Here is a 22837-nt window from a genome sequence, read left to right as displayed (position 1 = left end):
ATTCAGCATAATAAGCAAATCCATCTTAAAAATTCAAAATATTATAATGTCAATCAATCAACTTATCATGATGTACTATAAAAATAAAAATAATGTCAACAACCAGCCATCTCTAATCAGGCTTCAGCATCATATTGGTTTTTGAAAATATCATCACCATACATCTATATATATTGGTATGTCAACATAACCACAAGCAGTGCCATTGGCATTTGCATGGTTGCTGACCGACTCGTCCTCGACATCAATTGCGGCAGATTGGGAATTGGAAGGATTCAATCTAGTGTGCTTTAGCTTGATACCCCACTTCCTTATCTCTCCTTCCTTGTAGCCACTTGTGTGAAAGGAGGCACAAGTTAGGATAGGTGCACACTACTATTTTTTGAGTGTAATCAGTTCTGTCTTATTGAATGGGATGTAGTAGTCTTTGTTCCAATTCTTCTTGGATATATATGAACAAACAACCTATTAAAACAAAGTTGGAGAGTTAAGAGCTATAGAATATAAGAACTAAAATTATAACTATAATGAAACCTCAGAGATAATGTTCAATTTTTTATAATACTTATTTGCATTAAATTTTGACAGCAAGAGATTGTAGGTGTGAAAATGTATGATGATACAACCATAGTAACTCATTGGAGTGTACGAAATGCATGAACTCAATCTTGTAATTAGGATCATGGAATAATCTATTAATTGTTGCCTTGCACACACCTGACTTGGAAATCTCTATATGAGGCAAGCCTCGTTGGTACAAAAGAGGTTTTTGCATTGTTGTATTTTGGACTGAATATGAAGGCAAGAAAACCAAGTGGGGTGGTCATTGTGTTCCATCTACCTTCAATTTGTGCACCTAAAGAAAGTTTCATCAAGATTTTGCTTTCTAATTTGTGATTATCTTGGAGCTTTCAATCATTGAGTTGATGCTAGCATACATCTCTTCCAAACATTGCCTATTCATCTTAGTGATATAAATCATACTCAAATGGGCTTGGCGAAAATAAGGAGAGATTAGACACATTCCATTAAATGTCATCTAAGGTTATCCACTTAATATTTTCTACCCTCTTAATGCTAGGTTGCCTCCATATGGACCATTTTTGGTTTATCACCATGTTTGAAAGTGCTTTTTAAAAATTCACAAGTCATTGTAAGATGATTGTGGACATAAACAAGTCTTGAATTATTATTCAAAAATCGAAACAAAAGGAAATAGAAAACAAAGAAGAAACGTAATTAAGCTACAACATTTTTACTACAATGAAACTGAAATATTAATTAAGATTTATTGTTTCACTTACCTTCAATAGCTCTTTTTGGGTATGTTCTAAATATGCACTTGGTAATGAACATTTGGATCTCTTCAGCTTTGACATACATTTGTTTGTACCAATCAATTTTGTGCTGAAGTTTTGTAGTATAAGTTTGACAGAGTGGACATTACAAGGTATTTGAAAGATTTGTGATAATGCTGCTGAACTGATGAAGTATATTTAATATACTTCATTGTGGCTTGAACAAAGTTTTGAGGCCCCACTTCATCAATCACTATCATGAGGATTTCGACAATAAATGCACCATCCTCCATCACCCCCTCAACATCCATGACTCAAGACATTGCCTCTCTATGGGACACTACAAAGATATTGATTAATGATATGTTTTTTTACATCCTTTCATCCATTGAAAACAATGGACACTCTTGTTTTGACCCACAGATCTTCTCTCTGGGATTCAATGAATGCTCTACAAGCTTCACCTCCTTTTCCAAGGTGTTGTCAATTTTTTAGAGCTTCATTGATTTTTTTCATTAGTCTTTGTCAATTTGGTGAACAAACAACATTGAAAGCTAATTGATTTGCATGGATACATCTTGCAATGTGTTGGTCAGCAATCTGATGAGACTCATTGTGAATTTCCATTTTTTATTTTTTGGTCTCTTTGTGTAATCGCCATGGTACATCTTCAAGAGTGTCTAAAAATGGGTAGTTCTCTACAAGTTGAGGATTGATTGGGGAATGAGAGGGGCTGCTTTCCTCAAGATCCTTTCTTTGCCAAATGATGATTTTATCTATGGCTTGTTGCTCTTCTCCCGTCTCTTGATCACTAATATATGCTTATGAATTGCTCTAGTGGAATGGTTTAATTTTTTCCTAAGAAAACCTTTGATGCTTTCTTAAGAAATTAATGAGATACAAATGGGATTTCAACCAATTGTATGACCTTGAATTCTCAATACCACAGCTATTGCAAATGAAAACACATTCCCCACCATCTCGAACTAGTTGTACCATTTCAACAAATGTCGAAAGAAGAGAATATAATTTTGTTTTTGGTCTACAAAACTAGAATTGGCTGCCATGGTAATCTGGATTTTAATGTCAACAAGTATGATCAAAAACACATTTAAAAGTTAAATTAAATGAGAATAAAAAATATATAAAACCTCATTCATTTAAAAAACATAAGCATATCTCACAAATTCATAGAAAATGATAATAATACAACTTCAAACCAAAACATGTGAGCTCATTTTCAAAACAAAAATGAAGGAGAAGGAAAAACTAACACTTACCTTTATTGCAAAAATCTCCTTGATGACAAATGGGGTCATGCACATGCAAAGGAAGAGCAAACCAACAACTTTGGAACCTTCATCAATTAGTCAACTATATTCATGTGACAACAAACAAGAATAAATAGTTTTTGTATTTTGTATTGACCTTGAGGTAAACTAGTTTGTTTTAGTCTTTCTAAGTGCTTTTGAATGCACTTTGTAGAGTTAGGGATTCAATTTTATGCATTCAAGTCGAAGTCAACTGGCTAAACAATTATATATAGGGAAGTCCGAAGAATTGGTGGATAAGAACTTTTTCTTAGATTTTGACATATGAATTTTTAAAAATAAAATCCAATATGGTTTTAACAAAGTTTATCAAGCTAAAAACTATATGGCTTAGCTACCAAGCATCTTCCACTCATATGGTCATCATGGTGGGTTCATGCGTGTGCATTTCGATTCATAATTGTTAATGTCAATCATAGGTCATCTAAGTTAGAAACCTGACAACAGTCGTTATATACTAGACAATTGTCTTATGGTTTTATCAAGTATTGCCTTATTCCTATTAATCATAGATTTTTGGCAAGATTCCCCAATTAGCACTATATTTACTGTAGTTGGGAAAAGTAGATATTTAAAATTATGGGATACATAGCATTTCTAGGATAGGGACATCTTTGTAAGAACCCTTGTGGTTCTAATTTTGACAAACACTAAATTGCTTTACTTTTCAGATGTTCAACACTTTGTGAAACACTTTACATGCTAAGTTTCCAGTTTGGATTCTCGTACGGATGCGGGTTCTAGATTTCAGTTTGAAATTCGTCCAAATATTTTTGGGTTGGGTTTGAGTTCGTCCGTACGGGTTTATTTTTATTTTTATCCATACGGGTTTATTTTTATTTTCAATAAATAACAGTTATATATATGTAAAATATGTTGCAGCAAATAAGTTCATACACCACTATGCTAATATAAAAGCAACTTAGCAAAATACACGACGACAAATATCAATGACTTTGTTCGAATGATAGCGGATAGTACAACACAAAGACTCACCATGCACTTATGCCAGACAACAGGCTCTTGTCATCTATAAACTACAATATATTTTAATCTCTAAGTTTGTATTTCATGGAAGTGTCCAATTAATAAAATAAACATTGACAGTTTTTTCATAGCTGAAAAATGACAACCAAAAGCTACATCTTTATCAACAAATACTTCTAATAACTCTATCAAGCATGCATAAGGCACATAGAATTTGTATTCTTTCTCCGCACCCCAGCATAGAATAACTCTACATAAATAATTATATCATTCCTCCTTATTTTTTGGTGTTAAGATCTCTTTTCCAAATTGCATATAAAAATTTTCATTCATAAATGACAGTCATATTTTATATTGAGTTGGCTTGGACGTCTTCACTAAATTTTATCCTTTTCAGGTGTTCTACGAGGATTTTTTGAAATTGTACATAGATATTTAAATCGCATTCAAAATAGTGTTTTTTAAATTTTGTTCAACAGAGCAAAGACCAACCAAAAACCATCAAAACATTGCATCAAGTTACTTAATTTAGAGGGTTTGATGCTCGGCCAAAGGATCTATGTCTTGGGTTTTAATCAGGCTGTCACTGCCTTATTCCCAAACTGATCTCAAAAAGATTTCATCAATTCTATCTTGTCCTTGGTTTCTTCCAGCAAGTCCCACCGCTTTGGACATCGACATGGCACCATCCTCCGACAGTTCTTTGTCTCGGTTGGGAGGGCGTGTGAGGTGAGAGAATCCAATTTCGAGAGACTATGATGTGCAAAGACTGCAAGACTTTAACAACTTACTGGATTTATTTTTTCTTGTCAACATAATGACTTTCTTGGGTGAGAGATTGCACTTCCTGATTGAAGTTTGTTGTATAATAGCCTATCGGCTATTGACAGTTGAACGTAGTAACATGCTCATGGTAAGGTGCAACATCAATAACATTAAATTTTTAAACATAATGATAATGATAATTAAAAAATATAAACCATACATAGTACCATGTAAATCAACCATTGACTATGAAGTATCAAATAAAAAAGATGAAAGATTCAAAATTCATTGTTCAAAATTCAAATTATAAATATGATATATCATAAAGATCAAGATGCTCATGATTACAATGAGCAGAGTAGCATGAAATAGTGAAATGAAATACTGTATCTTGGCCATATCAAAGTGAGTAGAATTTACAAAATGTCAATAATGAGAATTTAAGGGTGGGAGCTCTCTAATCATCCTCTAAATCAAAGTCCTCATCGATAGAACTACTAGACTTCTCATGGGTAAGATAATATTAAAAAACTTAAAAAATTGACTATTCAACATTGGTTCTGGACGCACCCAGCGTGCACCTGTGTACACACCCTCGCATCCAAGAGGCATCGAACAGTGTAGCTGTGGTGCGACGTCGCTGCAGCTGTGGTGGTGGTGTGCAGGTGTGTGACGTACCCGCACCCGGGACGTACGTGCACGCTGTGCGCCAGGGTTTTACCTCGGGCCCGCACATCCGGTTAACACCATTGATTTTGAGATCTCAATTGGGTTGTCAATTTTTTCTGGGTACATCAATTTTTGTGCCTCAAATTCCATGTTGTCAGAATTTTATTCTGATTTCAGGTTCCTTCTGGGTTTTTTGAGATCTCTTTGGGTCTTCATCAGATTTCTCTGGGTCAGCCGAATCATTTTCTCAAAATCTGTGCTCGTTCAGTTTTGATCAATGTTTTCCTCTAAAATTGTATCTAGTTGTCTGTAATCCACGATATTAGCCCGAGATTTTGTTTTCTGGGTTTGTCAATTTTTTCCTCAAAAATCATTCTTTGGGTTTTGTACCATGCAAAGTTGTGTGCAATTCAAGGTTTTTATCATTTTTTCAGAAAAAAATGATGCATTAAATTTCAATTTTTGGGTTTTTCTGTTTTTATCAAAAAAACTGTGGCTTCTTGCAGTCTGTTCCGGGTCGTAGTACTCTTCCGCAAAAGTTCTCGGTCTAACATTTTGCCAATTGAGGGAGGGTCTCAGCTACCACAGAATGCTCCGACATTTGTTTAATAACCATTATGGGAGGGTTTTAGGATAATATCTTCTAAGATATGATGTTTCTTTGATGGTCATCTAGTCATCTTTTGTCTGTATAGGAAAGTTTCCTATTCAGTCTTTTGTCAACGTTTGTTTCTTTTAGAAACAATGTCTTTGTATATCTAGATTCTATATAAGGAACGTTCATTCCTCTGTTTAATAATAACAAGATCATGTCATTATTCTACCATCTGGCCTGTGTAACACAGCAAACTGACTTCTGACTGTGGGCCTTGATGGATGAATGGCCTTGATGGACGAATGTCGCAACTTAGTTTGCATGCAAGCTCTATTTCTTGTTTGGTTTTTGCAAGGTTTACATCAGCAACTTGTTTTTTTTAAACATAATCTTTTAAAATTTTTGACCATAGATGTAATAGAAATGCATAGCTTGGCATTTCAGAGTTAATCAAGCCTATTCATTGAGCAATCATAATTCCTATCACTATGCAATTCTCCTTAACATTTTTGTTCATTTGTTTTCCAAACAAGATTTACAAGTATGAATGCATTTCTAATAATATATATTTGAATTCAATGTAGAAGAACCTGGGATTCTGGTTCTGAAATGAGTGTTAAATTTCCCCGAATGAGACACAACACTCTGTAAAGGGAGAATTCAAGGACATCAGGCATAGAGTGCGTAGTGATGACACCACATGAACATAACGTGCCTGCTGGACATAAACACTGGCCCTGTTAGATATATTGCAGCTTTAAGATGATGTCGTGCCTGGGTTGGTAGCCATAGCAGCCAGTTGAAATAGGTGCAGCCCTTAACTAATGCTGCGATCTGCAGTAAAACTCCAAGCTTAAACCCTGTGATGACTCCTTGATGAAGAATGCAGAATCCCTTACACCCTTCATTCTCCTTAAAGCTCATATACAACCTTTGAGTAAGGTCATCAATTGGCACGATTCATTGGCAATGGGTAATCAATTGAAAGTGCAAGGAAAATCTGATAGAATTCACAATTCTTCCAATTTGAGGTACTGAAACCCTTGTGATTTTGAACCAAGACCCAAATTCAATAATCAAAAGCATCCCAAATGATGTCAATTTCTTCTTGTTTGTCATTTTATAATCTTCAAACTCTAATCGACCTGTAGCTTCAAATTCATTCACTTTCTGCATAACTTGAAATAGTACTCGTCTTTTGTGCTCTTTTCTTTGGTTGATTTCAAATTAATACATTTAATTGTAAACCCTCCATACTTAGGTGTCAAAGTCATTTTATAATAAAACATTTAATGCACTAGACATATAACTTAATTAATAATAATAATCAATAAATATGTAATCAAATCCACAACCCTATCAACTGAAAATTCTGATACTACCCGAGTCTGGCACCTAAATGCCCTGCAAAAAATAGCAATATGACATAACTAACTTACTATAAATAGTAAGTCCCTTAGTAAAAGCTCTGACAACATTACCACAACGCCACAGTCCTACCAATCTGTTTAGGTGCCCTGCTAAGGATAGAAACTCTGACTTTCCCAAAATAGACACTTCCTATAAATAGTAATTGTGCCAAACTGACCCAAACAGAGAAATCCTAAACATTCTCGACCACTAGAGTGGGAAAATAGCCACTAGCTCAACCGAGACCCTTATATCAATAACACTAGCCCATGGGAGTTGCAATGATAGGCTCACAACTCATCCTCTAACACTAGCTAAAAAGGGGATGCTATAATCTTCAAGATGTGGAGATTTATAGGGATGCCCCCGTGCCTTCTCGCCACAAATGCCATTGATAGGATGTCCCCAAGATTTTTGAGGAACTCCTAGGATTCCCCTTTCCATCTCAAAGACCTAAGCGTCTCTTGCTGCTAGATGGCCAAAATGATTATTTTTTATATCATCGTGCCCAAATCGAACCCTAATGCCCTAGGGTCCCACCCAAACCCCACAAACTCTATAAAACACCCTCCCATCCTTATTTCAGCTCGCAAAAAAATTCAAAAGAAGTTGATAAGGTGAGTATGAGTTTTAAAGCTACAAGTGAAAGGTGAAAGAGTGAGAGTGAAGAGCTAGAGGGTTGAAGAAAAGCAAGAAGAGTGATGCGAAGTTCCAAGCATTTTTCAGGAGTTTAACCATCCAGATCTCACAGCTAGTGATGAAGAGTTTGGGAATGATTAGAGACTTAATTCGCTTCATTATTTGTCATTGTAATCATCATTATGATATGATTAGACACTTCATTCACTCCATTATTTGTCATTGTAATCATCATTATGATATCTTGAGTATGAAATAATTTTCAAAATTAAACGTTCTCATTGTTCAATGTCAAATTTTACTAGTTTGCTCACTTTTCATTTGTAATTCTTATCCACCTTTTTTGCAACTACTTCTATTATCCCAACCCCCCACCCCGCTGTTCCACTGCCATTCCCGCACTGCCTCCAAACTTAGGCCCTTGGTGAAGACAACATAGGGAGAAACTTAGAATAACAGTATATAGCAGATGAATGTTTCCCACTTGAACTCCGTAGAAAAAATAGACATACAAAGCTCATTGAATATTCTCTTTTACAATAAACTTTTAAAAAGTGATATATTATAGAAAACTAGAAAATGCACAGCGCATCTTCTTGTAGACTTCTTGACTGCTCCTACTGACGGTCCTTGGTTATGCGAATGGTGTGTGCCATCATAAAATGTGTTTTGTTTGATACATTCCGTCTCCCGACAGTCTTTTAAGATGTTTGTTCCCTTCCATCCTATAAAATTTCAAACTCAACAGTCATAGATGCTAGATTTCTGCACTTTAACCTTTTTGTATATTGTAAACTGCAGTTTTATTTTCTTTTTATGGAAGCTTCAAGAAGCACCCCTGGAGGGGCTGATGCATTAATACTTGTCCCCTTTGTGTACTCATGCCACATGGCTGGGGAAGACTGCAATTGGGATGGAACTGTAATGGACCCTGGAAAATACGTTGACTCATCCATCCTCCTTCCGAGCCAGCATCAACACCAATGGATCCAGCTCAAAACGTAATGGACCATGGTAATTGACATATATTCTTTTAACTCCATTTGTTTTGTAACGAATCCACAGAGATTAGTTGAAAATCAGTAGGTGGATTGTCCTTTTCTGGTCTTTTGGCCTTTATGGGGAGTACCGCTTACTACATGTTTGAGATATATCAAATAATATGCTCAAAAGGAGTTAATGACATATTAATCTTGTTCCCTCTAGTCATCCATTATGGGACAAGAACATCCTCTTTTTATTTCCCCATTAGCTGCAGATCATTCTGAAGTTTCCTGTCATTTTTCTGGGCATCATGTACAATACTCTTCCTTAGTGGCTTGTGTACTCCTTGGTTTCATCATATTCTCTGGGAGTGTGTATATTATGAAGTTGAGTAAACTATTTAGTTAAGTGCATAGTGTAAGTGTGTTGACTGTGGCATGCTTTCGGCCACTGTGTTTAGGATTAAAGTGTCTGTCTGTTAGAAAATCATGGTTAAGCATACCTTTTCAAGGTATCTTTGGCACATTCCATAAAATGGTTCGTGTTAATCATACCAGTCATGCTTACATGGCGGCTTGTTTGTAGAAGTCACAGTTATCACTAACCAATTCTTTGTGCAGTTTCACACTTATCCGACTCATCTGTATCGTTGGGCCTTTAGGTGTAATCTGAAACCATTTTTAGGAATTGGGATAAATCATTAATTATTATTGTGTATGTCAGCATTAAGCATGAATGAATGAGAAGCTTGATTTCATTAGGCATGGCTTTTAGACTTATGTCTTTCCTTTTTGGAATGTAGTTTATGCACTATGGAAGGTGCCAACACTCCTACCTTCATTTGTTCTCAAAGGCGGGGAAGTTTCACGCTTTATTATCAGTGGAGCAGACTTGATGTTCCCTGGTATTAGTATCCCTCCAGAAGGATGGCCTTCTTTCTCTGCTGGGGAGGCCTGGTCAGTTAAAGTTCCAGGAAATGCTTATCCTATTGCTGTAAGTGTTATGATATTTCCATTCTGGTTTTTATTGCATTTTGAAAAGATTATTTTATCATTTATTTAATAATATAAGTTATTTTTATAATTTTTGTCTCAAAATATGTACATACATGTGTCATTGGGATTCTGCACTGGTAGGATGGCTTATTTATTATTGTTCCAAAATAATATAATTACAATTGTAGGTAGGAGTTACATACATGAGTAGTGCAGAAGCATCCAAAGCTGGATTACGTGGGAAAGCTTTGCGCATCACACATTATTATCGAGATACTTTATGGTGAGGACACAGATGAGTCCTTTTCTAAGATGATGGATTATGTTAGGTCCAGTTTTGTGGAAAGTTGCCTTGTCTCTAACCAGGGAAGCATTGGCTAGAAGACGAATGAATTCTTCTGTAACATGATGCATTGTTCTAAACTTCTAACTATGTAAGGTCCAGATTCGTGGAATTTACCCTTCCTCTAACTAGGAATGTATTGGTTCCAGGGAGTCCGCAGAAGGCCGATACGTACCCAATCAAGGGTTCCTAGAAGATTTAGTTGTAGAAGATCCTGCACATGTTGCAGCCTTTCGGACAACAGAGACACCTGAATCTGAGGTCTTGAATTCTCTAGAACACTTACAACAGGGAAGTGGTAATGGTGGTGATGTATATGTGCAGGATGGAGCTGAGCTTGATCCTGATGATAAAACAAAAGTACAGCTGAATGATAAGAATGAACCTTCAGAGCATGTTGCTAAACACTTGGAGGAATTAAACGTGGCTGATAATATTGAAGAAGAAGCAAGTAGTAGCAAAGGTCAATCAGCCTCAATGACTGTAGAGGAGATAGATACTCTTTTGGACAAGTGTTTGCTTCAAGCACTGCATACAACTGTCAAAGAGAAAGATCTTCCCATGCCTGGAAGCACATTATGGTATGTTTTGGGTTTGATTTTTTGTCCTTCCCATATTGAATTATAATTCCCGATCGCTGAAGTTTCTAGATATGACCATGTTTTAAATTTTGGAAATATGGTTGTAAAATTATATTTAGGATGAACAAATATGATAAGCTAACTTATAAATGAATTTTTTAAATTTGGAAATGGAGTTTGTTTGAAAGAAAAGATCCATGATTTTCCACTTTGTAATATTGGAATGATTTCACAGCATTCCGGATGGTTCAGAAGTCTGGAAGTGTGATTTATGAAACTCAGCCCAACATCCTGCAATGTCTGGATTTGTTTATTGCTTTTAAATGGAAGCTACCCTGAGTTGTGTTATCATGCATTTTGATTATTGATAATTTTTTTGGAAGAACTCATTCTTTAATTTGTCCACAAATATTTTTGCTTGTTCCAACATTAGATAGTTATGGAAAGAGATCTACAGCTAAAACTTTTATTAAAAAAAACAATACGTACACTTTGTTCAAAATTAGGCAGGTACATGTAATACACAACTACTGTGATTACTAGAAAGCTATGAGTTGAACAAGTTCATAGCATTTACCTACAAGCCTATCTGCATATATTTACAGTTGAGTTCTTTATTTTATTTTGGGATAATCAAAAGGGATCCATTTATAGGTTGCCACACAGAAATTAATGAAAATCATGGATAAATTCAATGATCATCACTTACATCATTACTTGCTATGTCTGGGGACAAAAATGTTTTTAAATTCAAAATTCTGCATACAGCTGAGCTAGAAAACTTAGAAAAGAGGTTGCCAGTAACTGGTAAGCACTTTTTCTCTCAACTCCCTGCAATTAATATTGTTAAACTTTCTGCAAATCAACAAGATTTACCCTTTATGAATAGAAAACATTTGCATTCAAAGTTAAGAAACGGGAATTTCAAACATATATAACTTAATCAATAATTACAGAGCTAAGTATGAGCTTTTACCAATATTTCTAATGAGACATGTTATTCTGAATCAGGGGACTGATAGATGATTAAAAACGGAACACTTTTAGGGTTGATAGATGGATAATCAGAGCTGTACTAAAAGCATAATATATTGATCCCATTGATAATGCAGTAGTCAAGTCTATAACAATCCCAAGAATGCCATTTTCAAACAGTCTTCCACAAAACTGGAACAGAATGATCAGTCGGATGGTATATGGGAATTTACCAGCAAATCACAATTCAACAGCCATGAGAACAAGACTTGATAAGAAAGGACTCTGCAGGGGGCAAGTCCCGACATATTAATTCCATGCTTTGCTAGAACACATATTATGGAAGTGATGAAAAGAGCTACTAATTAGATTAACTGCATTAGCTAGGTACATCTGTAATGATAAATCTAAACAGAGAAAGGCACCAGATTTGGTGACCAATTTTTTTAGATTGATTTTAATATGAGTTTTGCATATCTTAATTCAATTGTAAGGATAATCATAATGTACCAATCCCAGTGAACTTTTGAGAAAGATATTAAATCATCTCTGACAAATCACGCCTATTGGAAGAATAAGAAAACAATTGTAGATGATAATGAGGCATCGTTTGATTGGGCACTTCTATACTTTCTAGGAAGCTGGTTGCAGCAAAATGATTTGTAACCATCTGAAACCCATAAATCTGCTGTTGCAACTAGTTGCCTGTAAAATACTACTTCTTTTCTTATTCAATCCTTTTTGCTAAACTTTATACACTATTATGGAAGGGTGCAATATCATAAGTAGAACTGCAGGGCTTTCAACATTAGATAATTCTGAATTATAACCTTTATGTTTAGACAATGTCCATCCACAACTAATTGGGTTAGAGCAATAAAATTTGTGTTATAAATGCAATCTAATGTCATGTCCCCAAATTTTAATGTAATAATTAAATTAAATTAATTAATTAGTTGGTCCCAAAATTTAAATAATATAATAAAAAGACCTTTAATTAGTTACTTTAATCAATAAATATGGGGCCCAAGTAAATAATACTTATATTTGTGGTTCTGATTGATTTATGTATATCTTAAACCCATCTTTCATTTTTATTTGTAGGTGTTGTCGTGTTGGCGTTACTTGTAAACCCTCGGGAAGTTTACCCGTAGAGATATTTATGACTCGCTGTAGGTAGTTGTTTAGTGGGCGATTTGGATTATTTTCTTTGTGCTGTGAATTCCTATTGGAGTTCAGTATTGTTCCCCATTTCGGATGTGAAAGATCTTCCTATTTGGCTTTCCGGTTTCAGTGGGATTCAACCCTCACCCTATTCCATTTGTGTACTACTTGGCTTGGATTTGGCAAGTCAGAGCACCATCTTTGTCTGCAAATAAAATTTATAATTCGTTTTCGAGATAAGTACAATTTCATGTTTGGCATACCTTCTCTATATTATCTCTGTGCATTAGCGTCTGGATATTTTATTTAATTCACAGATATAATCAACATTGATCTCCCTCGGCATACATCATCACTACCGTGTGCTCCATTCCCTCTCATCCCACTGTATGACACTTTATTTCCCCTACTCCCACTGTATGGTATCCACACTGTACAACAAATCTCCTTCCTTCATACAACATTCCCTCCAACTATACGACATTCCCTCCTACTGTATGGCTTGTAGATTTCCATACTGTGCATATCTCGACTACCCTATATCCACCATATGGACTTCTAGTATCCACTGCACAGGTTGCAGAAGCTGACATTTAACCGAGGGAATTATTGAGTTTGGAATCTTCGCCTACAGATCAGAACAAAACATTACACTGGTATCAGAGAAATTGCCTTCAGGTCGAGATCCCCTTTGGGAAGTTGTTGCCTTCAGGTCGAGATCCCCTTCGGGCTGAGATTGCTTTCGGATTGAGATTGCCTTCGGACAAAGATACCCTTTGGGACGAAATTGCCTTTCGGTCGAGATTGCCTTCGGGCCGAGCTCGCCTTCGAGACATTGCAGTGGTTTTAGAGCAATTGCCTTCAGATCAAGATCCCCTTCAGGAAGTTGTTGACTTTGTGTTGAGATCCCCTTCGGGTCAAGATCCCCTTCAGTTTGAGATTGCCTTCGAATTGAGATTGCCTCTAGATAGAGATCCCCTTTGGGTCGAGATTGCCTTGGGGACGAGATCCCCTTCAGGCCAAGATTGCCTTCGGGTGAAGATCGCCTTTAGGTCGAGTTCGCCTTCGGGACATTACAATGGTATCAGAGTTGGTGAGCTTGCCAACCTATTGGGATGATTGAGAGATTTTGGTATTTGGATCACATTATGGTGCCGAATAGTGATGGAGAGTGGTGGTTGAAGGCACTACAAAAGATTGGCAAAGAGCTCAGTGAGGGTGTTGATCTTCCATTAGATATATTGGAAGTATGTTTGGGTAAAGTGAACCAATTACCTTCCAGATTTATGCAAAGAATCCTCTCACCAATTAAGGATGTCTTAAGTCAACCTAGGCTTTTGAGATACCATGACAAGGAAAAAAGGTTGGCAATTGCAGCATGTCTCAGTGAGGTTTTGAGAATTTCGGCTCCTAGGGCACTGTATGATGATAACAGCATGATAGAGATCTTGCATTTGATTGTTGACAACCTTCAGAGCCCAGATGACATTAGTGGTGATCCTTTTGGCAGGAAATCTACAATCTTGAAGAATTGTGCAAATGTCAAAGTGGGTAACCTCCTCTTAGATCTCAAGTTGCAAAATTTGGTTCATGACATGTTTCATCACTTCTTGGTCACCATCAAGGAAGATCATGATACTAAGGTTTCAGTTGCTATGGAGAGCCTTATGATTTTGTCCATTGAAGAGATAGATGAAATATCCCAACCCATCACATCTATGTTATGGATTGTTCGTAATCTTGAATGTGTCCCCTTTATAGAAGCATGTAGATTGGTCAGTAATGTTTTCAAGAATTGTGAAGCAAAACTAATATCTCATTTGCACAAGTGGGAGAAAATAGACGACAACAATAAGTGTGATGCATTATGCAAGAAGGAAGGCACTATGCAAGAAGGAAGGCATGATTACAAGGCTGCTCCAAGAGGATTTGCTAAATCTTTCTACTACACCTAAAAAAATGAAGATGTTACTTGCATGGATCTTGTGAAGACATGGATGGATCAAGTTGTACTCATCGCTGAAGTTGTGCCCGAGGTTGTGCTTTTTGCCGAGGCACTATTTGTCGTGGAGGTTCTATCAGTTGCCGAGGTTGTGTCCATCATAGTTGTGTCTGTTGTTGAGGCTCAATCTTTCATCGAGGCTGTGTTCATCCCTGAGGCTGTGTCCGTCTCCAAGGTCGTGTTTGTTGCCGAGGTTGTGTGTTTGTCATCTAAGCTATGTCCATCATCGTGGTCATGTCCGTTGCCAAGGTTTTATATTCGTCATTGTGGTTGTATCCATCACCATAGTTGTGTTTGTTGTCGTCACTGTCGTTGTGTTTGTCATTGTAGTTGTGTCTTTTCGTAACCGTCATCGTGCTCATTGCTGTGTCTGTTGTTGTCACCGTCGTCGTGTTCGTTGTTGTCACCATCGCCATGTCTGTCATTGTCATTGTGTCCATTGTTGTCATCGCCGCCGTGTCCGTTGCCGAGTCCATCGTCATGTCTGTCACCATCGTTGTGTTTGTCACCGTCGTGTCCATCACCGACGGTGAGTCTATGTCTGTCATCGAGTTTGTGTTCGTTGCCATAGTTGTGCCTGTTGATGTCGTCGTGGTGGTCTCTGTCATCATTGTGTCCATCATTGTGGCTGCGTTCATCTAGTAGCTACGTCTATCGCTATTGAAATGTTGTTCACTGTCGAGGTTCTATCCATCCTCGAGGCTTCGGCTGGGCTGTGTGCCATAGAGGTTTTATCTGCAGCTAAATTTTGTTTGCCGCTGAGGTACTTTTTGTCAAGGCTTTCTCTGCCAAGGTACCCTTCGCTGAATTACTCTTTGTTGAGATTCCCTTCACTAAGGTACTCTTCACTGAGGCTCCCATCGTCACGACACCCTTTGCTGAGGCTCTTGTTGTCAAGGTACTTACAGTGAAGCTCCCCTTCAGTGACATTCTCACCACCGAGGTTGTCTTCGTCGAGGTTTCATTCGTTAGGAATATAATAGTGGTTGTTGTGATTATGTCAGTGGCAAAGTTTGTGCCAACGTCGGTGTTTGTGTGTATGACCATACCCAAAGAGATTGTTGCACATAAGGACGTGAAAGATTTCATCGATCTACATCATTGGGATCTTGTTGAAGGGCACGACAATGTTTATATCAGAGTGGCGCAGCGGACGCCGAACAACGTGGTACAGGGGAGGTTTGATGACAATTCACTCATCTTGCTTACGTGCTTGGTTTGGGATTTTGGTGCTGACAACAAAACCAATGTTGAAGTGAAACCCCATAATGCTCTCAATGTGTGGGATGAGAGCAAGGCTGCTAATCTTCAGGAGAGCATGGATAATAATCTGGAGTCACATTAATGGGATCATGAAACTAGTGAATGGGGTGAAGTTTGTTTATAGGAACAATTGCTACAGTTGATTGATGATGGAGTCTTAACTGTGCTCAAGGCATGTATAATTGCAATCTTTCTATGTGAGGGACTTTCGTGCAAGAGCAATAGGGTTTGCCTAAGTTACAAGTTTCTCGAAGAGATCGATGAATATAATGAGATCGATGTATTTTATGATTGGCATCTTTGGAATTCTGGTGACTTAGGACACGACAATATTTATATCAGAGTGGCGCAACGAAAGTTTGATGGCAATGTGGTGCTGCGAAGGATTGATTTCATTTCACTCATCTCGCCTACGCATTTGATTTGGGACCTTGGAGTTGTAGGCCTTTCGTTTGTTGATGGATTGCTTGAGGGTAAGCAATCTTTGGGCAACAAGGATTTGTCATGTCTCCAAATTTTAATGTAATAATTAAATTAAATTAATTAGTTAATTGGTCCCAAAATTTAAATAATATAATAAAAGGACCTTTAATTAGCTACTTTAATTAATAAATATAGGACCCAAGTTAATAATATTTGTATTTGTGGTTTTTGATTGATTTATGTATATCTCAGACCCATCTTTTATTTTATTTGTAGGTGTTGTGTCGGTGTTACTTGTAAACCCTTCGGAAGTTAACTTCTTAGGGGGAATTTATGACCGGCTATAGGTAATTGTTTAGTATGTGATTTGGATTATTTTCTTTGTACTGTGAATTCTTGTTGGAGTTCAGTATTGTTTGCCATTTCAAAAGTGAAAAATCTTCCCTATTTGGCTTTTTGGTTTTGCTGGGATTCAACACTCATCCTATTCCGTCTGTGTACTACTTGGCTCGTATTTGGCAAGTTGGAGCACCATCTTTGTCTGCAAATACAATTTGTAATTTGTTTTCAAGATAAGTACAATTTCATGTTTGGCGTACCTTCTCTATATTATTTGTGCATTAGCGTTTGGATATTTTATTTAATTCACAAATATAATCAACATTGATCTCCCTCGACATACATCTTCACTACCGTACGCTCCATTCCTTCTCATCCCACTATACAACCTTCCACTCACCACCACCATACGACAAATCCTCTTCCTTTGTATGGTATCCACACCGTACAACGAATCTTCTTCCTTTGTATGACCTCCCTTCCAACCCTACAACATTTACTCCTACTGTATGGCTTGTAGATTTCCATACCATGCAGATCCCTCCTGATTGCCATACGAACCATTCCTTCACACCTGCAGACTGCCCTCTATCCACTATACGGACTCCTAGTGTCCGTTGCACAAGCAGCACAAGTTGACGTTTAACCAAGGAAATTATTGAGTCTGGAATCTTTGCCTACAGATAAGAACGAAACATTACAGTGGTATCAGAGCAATTGGCTTCAGGTCGAGATCCCCTTCGGAAAGTCGTTGCCTTTGGGTTGAGATCCTCTTTGGGTTGAGATCCCTTTCGGGCCGAGATAGCCTTCGGATTGAGATTGCCTCTGGCTAGAGATCCCCTTTGGGTCGAGATTGCCTATGGACAAAGAATCCCTTCGGGTCGATATTCCCTTCGGGAAGTTGTTGCCTTCGGGTTGAGATTCCCTTCGGGTCGAGATCCCCTTCGGGCTGAGATTGCCTTCGGATTGAGATTGCTTCCGGACAGAGATCACCTTTGGGTCGAGATTGCCTACGAATAGAGATCCCCTTTAGGGCGAGATCGCCTTTGGGCCGAGTTCGCCTTTGGGACATTATATCTAATGTCCAACTTAAGTAGTTGTAGGTTTGGTATGATCAGGTTAATAGATAACTAGGAAATTAAAGTACTTAGGGTTACTATGTAGTCCTATCTCTAAGGAATCTTCAAACATTGCCTTTTGTTAATACGGTCATGCAAAATAGTCATTGGTTATATTTTTTAATGCTTAAAAAATCTGATTCCCGGAATCATATAAATTAATATCTATATTTATCTCATGAAATATTTTGTTTCCATGTATGTAAAATGAACTTTCCTTTTTGATTTCTTCTCGCTCTTTTTCATGCTTTTTTTGGAAGTCTTAATTTCTTGTTTTGTTTCCAACAGCAAATAAGACATTTTTATTACCTTTCATATCAGTTTCTTGTCAGCAATACCTATTATGTTGATGGTTCATGGTTTAAATATCATTCTGGTGTTATATGTGAAGGTCAAATCACATCCTGGCCTGCAGGCCACCAGGAATCACACTAGACATTAAGAAATCATCTCATAAAAAACTTTCAAAGTGGTTACAGACAAAATCTTCTCATGGACTGGTATGTACATATTCAAACACATCTGTGTTTGCCAAACTTTATTGATCATTTTCTACGAGTGCTGCATAAAACTGGTATTATTTTCTTGTAATGTAAGTGAAGTTTAGGTGCTTTATAAGTAACATTAAAAAAAAAGTGCTTTTAATTTAACATATTGCTTTTTAAGTAGATTTCAGCGAAGGAAGATAAACATCGTAAGGAGGTGATGTTACTTGCTGTAAATCGTGGAAACCCAGACTATCAAGCATTCAAACCTGAGAAGAAAAAAGCTGTTCTTACTGAGGCACCTGATAGTGCTCCAAGTGATGTTGCTCGGTCACAGATGCAACTTGAAGTTACTGAACTTTGGAAATCTACAACCCATGTTAATCCTATCCTGGAAGCTGTTGGAGCAAACCCGAATCAGTTTTACACTGCATCAGAGGCAACTGATATTGTTTTTTCCTATGTTGAGAAGGAAAAATTAGTAATGCCAGATAACAAATCTATGATAGTGCTCAATGCTGCTTTATGCGATGCTCTTTACAAAGGAACAGTGAAAAAGGGTTTGATGTATCCCACAGAGATTCACAAGAAAGATCTGGGTCCAACATTTTTGAACCGCATGCAATCTAACCACCGAGTGACAAGAGGAAATGAATCATTTGTGAGAAAGGGTGCACTTAAAACTATTCAGATAATGACTGAGCGAAGGCAAGGAAATAAAAAGGTTACAAAAGTTTCAGGCATAGAGTCATTTCTGATTGATGCAGATGCCTTAGCCTCTGAATTGCAAAAAAAATTTGCCTGCAGCACTTCGGTTGCAGAACTGCCTGGTAAAGTCCCATTTTTGTCATTATTTTATTGTATTTGAATTTTGGTGGTATCTCTTCTGTTTTAACTTTTTTTCTGTTTTAACATGTATGCATATATCATGAACTGATTTTATTTTTACAGTTCTGTAAACTGCATTCTTTTTCTTTTGGTTTTACATGTGAACTGAAATTTCTGTGGTTCCCTCTTTCGAGTGTGTGCTACAACATTTATTACTTTTGGGCAAATCCAACTATTTCCTCTTCTTCACAGCCTTCTTTTAAGCTTCTTCTAAACTTCAGCTTCCTTGAGATTCCTACTTATAGAGCTTCTAGAGGCCATCATTGTTTTCAGTTTTATTGTGTGACCTACTCGTTTATGTTAGTTTGTATAAATATAAGAACTAATGGTTTTCGTCTCCTTTTGGAATTTCAACTTTGGTTGGATGTCTATTTTTAATGCCATAAAAATCGTGTATCTTTCTATTTCCATGTTTCTGATCCACAGTTAATGAGGCCTTGACAGAATGAGATTTCCCTATCATCCTTCTTTTTGATTGAATCACTGTTTTTTAACCACCAATTTGGTGGACTGCAAGCAGTATTTTGAATGACTTATCAATCATATTTGATTAGACTAACAATGTCCGACTGTCCACCTTATTAGATTAGTTTCTTTTGTAGCATATGGCTGCACAATCCAATTCCTCTAGTAATCTATGACCTTAGAAAATGCACATGTTTTCCAAATTTTCTTCTTACAGATGGTATATATCTCTAAAATGCTAAACCTTTTCAGGTAAAAAGGGACAAAATGAGGTGCTTGTTCAAGGTGGGGTTATAGAAGACTTAGCAAGACATTTAGTTCAGCAATATGGAGTTCCCAAGAAATATATAGAAGTTCTTGACAAGACAAAGAAATGAATTGCCTGTATTGGAATATTGTTCTGCCCATGTCTTCTACAGAGTTCTTATGCAGCCTTGATGCACAGAAAGAGCAGATGATCAGTACCATAATTCAGAGTGGTTTCTGAAGATCAATGAAATATCAGAATCGACTCATAGAACTGTATTATCAAAATGGTATTCTTAGTGGTGTATTGCATCTTTTTTCAACCAATTGATTATATAAATGAATAAAATGTTTCCTTCCTTAAGAGTCTACATATTTGAAAATGAATTTGATAAATGATAAAACCATGTGGGATGGCTGTTTTCTCTGTCAGAGTATGAATGAGGTGGTGAACTATTTATTTAGTTGAAAATTAAAGGAAGGAGCTTAGGAGGCAGCTTGGTCTTCATAGGTGCTGTTGGTGATGGGCTTATCACTGCAATGCACTGTTCAACCAATAAAATTAATGCTGGTCTTTTTGGATATTACAATTTGCAAATGCGTTGTGTCGTAATTGATTATAAGTTTCTTACAGAGCAGAATATTTTCCTAGACCCTGACCACCTGGCATGTTAGTTTGAAGTATTCTCCCTATATTATTTGACTACGATTCCTCGACCTTAAATTCAAGTTATTTCTGAAGCAGTTCGATTCAAGGTAGGCAATTTTTTGTGAATTGGTGAATCGAATCAACGATTTCTTGGCATGAATCGGCATGAATTGCCATAAATTGGCTGGAAAAATTGGGCAGCCTGATTGGGCAACTTAAAAACATAAAAAATAAAACTTTTTTAATGATTTTTTTCCACATTTCTCTTTCTTATAACTCTAAAAATCCTTCTATTTGTTGAGTATGACAAAAAGAGAGGAAAAGTTAGAGATATACTTGAGCTTGAGCTAGAGCTAGAGCAGATAGACTTGTCTTTTCATTTTGTTTACAATAGACATATATTTCATAGATCTTCATCTTACATACATTTATGATTCTATATATCTATGTTGTGAATCATTATGATCCAATGATTTCTATTTACTTAAGCTAAAATTTATATAAAATTTATATTTTACACTTGTGATGGATTTATCATCTATGTTCCTTGTTTATGTATGTTAGATTCTATTTGATGATATTATAGTGTGTTTAAGTTATATTCAATAAAAGGTGCATGGAATAAGTTTTAAATTGTTAAAATTTCTAAATTTCAAGGGTTTTTCAAATTTGCCGATTCATAGCCAATTCGATTCTGACTCATGGCCGATTCACGAATCAATTCGGCCTTGCTGATTCCAATCCGATTCCAATTCTCATTACTTTGGGTTGAAGCAATGTCCAGTGCTACGAGTTGCATGTTGAAAATTACATTTGGTAACCAGCTCAAATTTTGCTGCTGACTTGATTCTCACCAATTGCCTTTGTTCCATGATGTTGAATGATGCAATAGGGCATTCTTGGGAAAGCAAGAGACGGTCGAATTTGTGGGAATGCATTTCTAGGATGATAAATGTGATAGGGGATGAAAGGCCTTTTTTCTGCTTAAGTCAATTCAAATATAGGGAACTTAAATTATTCACATTTGTAACCCTATAAAGAGGAAACGGGTGTGCCTGTAACAATGGAAGCACATCTCATACAAGACCCAAATAACACGTCTCCTCTTGAAATAGTCAAAATGCAATAGGTTCGTGACCATTTGTGCTGTTATAAGGAGCCATGGTTATGAAGGTGGGTGTTTGCAACAGCAATGGTGGATCTCCTAGGATTTAAAAATGGTGTGTGTTGAAGTATATGCTAGATGTTTGATCCATTTTGGAAAATCCAATTAAATAAGTACGTTGGAAGTTCAATATGACTACTAGTTACGAATTGAGGTATTAGGCTTTAGTGAAATTATGGAGAAAAATGCAAGTTTGAAGAAATGGGACACTAGTGCTCTACAATTATGACTTCTCTTGTTACATATCCTTTGTTTATAATGAATTCTAGTGCATTGCAACAATCATCCAAATGATACATGTGTGAACATGGATAGAATCGAGTGCTTGCGATTTGTAGGGTTATGATGGCAACATCCCATGCATCCTCTGATACCAAATGACAGGGTTGAGGGATTGCACGGAGGAAGAAATATAATAATAAGAAGAAAAGGAGCAATTCAGAAATTTGGTTCATTACACTTTTTATTGCTGCCCTTTTCCTCCACACGGCATGATCTGATTTCTACCTTGCTCGCCAACTCACTCTATAATATAATTTCCACTTGTTCTCTAATTGCTACCTCTCACCAACCAGTTTCCAACTGCTACCGTCCAAACTAATGATTAATTTGTGAGAGAACAAAATGAACCTTTGTGAGAGAACAAAATGAACCGTTGAGATGTAAAGGAAAAACGCACCAGTTAAACAAGAAAAAAAAGAGCCAAAATTGTTAATGCTCCTGTACTAGGTTATTTGTGCTCCAAGTAGATTATAATTGCTCCCAACTATTTATGGTGTAAGTGGGTACTAAAAATGAGTACAAAAGGTGGTGGCAAAGTATGTACTTGTTTCTATATTTTCCCACAGTTTAGCATATGGGCGAGTTGTAGTGATCTAAGTGTTAAGATGGATGAAACATTATAGTAACATTTGATTAAAATTGATTTTGGAAGGATACTTAAAAAATCCTACTAAAGCACTTGATTCTAATTTTTCCCACGCAAGCACACGTTTGAGTTGTAATGAATCAAGTGTTAACATTTGATTGAAAAAGATTTTATAAGGATATTAAAGAAT

General features: G+C 36.6%; 1 protein-coding gene across 10 annotated transcripts in view; it reads left to right on the top strand.

Moving 5' to 3' along the window:
• LOC149570007 (eukaryotic translation initiation factor SUI1 family protein) overlaps positions 1–20549 on the top strand; it is a 62904-nt gene extending 42355 nt beyond the window's left edge. For 5 of the 10 annotated variants that reach the window (XM_089822667.1, XM_089822665.1, XM_089822664.1 and 2 more), the window contains exons 4-9: positions 9481–9671; positions 9862–9956; positions 10166–10597; positions 18273–18381; positions 18551–19196; positions 19972–20549. In XM_089822667.1, coding sequence (XP_089678793.1) covers positions 9481–9671; positions 9862–9956; positions 10166–10597; positions 18273–18381; positions 18551–19196; positions 19972–20096 — 1598 coding nt within the window. In that variant the 3' untranslated portion in view covers positions 20097–20549. Of the gene's footprint in view, positions 1–8495; positions 8709–9480; positions 9672–9861; positions 9957–10165; positions 10598–18272; positions 18382–18550; positions 19197–19971 lie in introns of those variants that run through there. The other 5 variants (XR_016362878.1, XR_016362879.1, XR_016362880.1 and 2 more) reach the window with 3 other exon arrangements.
• The last annotated feature ends 2288 nt before the right edge of the window (positions 20550–22837 follow it).

Source organism: Cupressus sempervirens, chromosome 3 (genome assembly GCF_028749045.1).
Source record: "Cupressus sempervirens isolate cs-2001-9-10 chromosome 3, ASM2874904v1, whole genome shotgun sequence".
In the NCBI taxonomy this organism is placed as follows: domain Eukaryota; kingdom Viridiplantae; phylum Streptophyta; class Pinopsida; order Cupressales; family Cupressaceae; genus Cupressus; species Cupressus sempervirens.
This window is presented reverse-complemented; position numbering and strand designations above follow the sequence as displayed.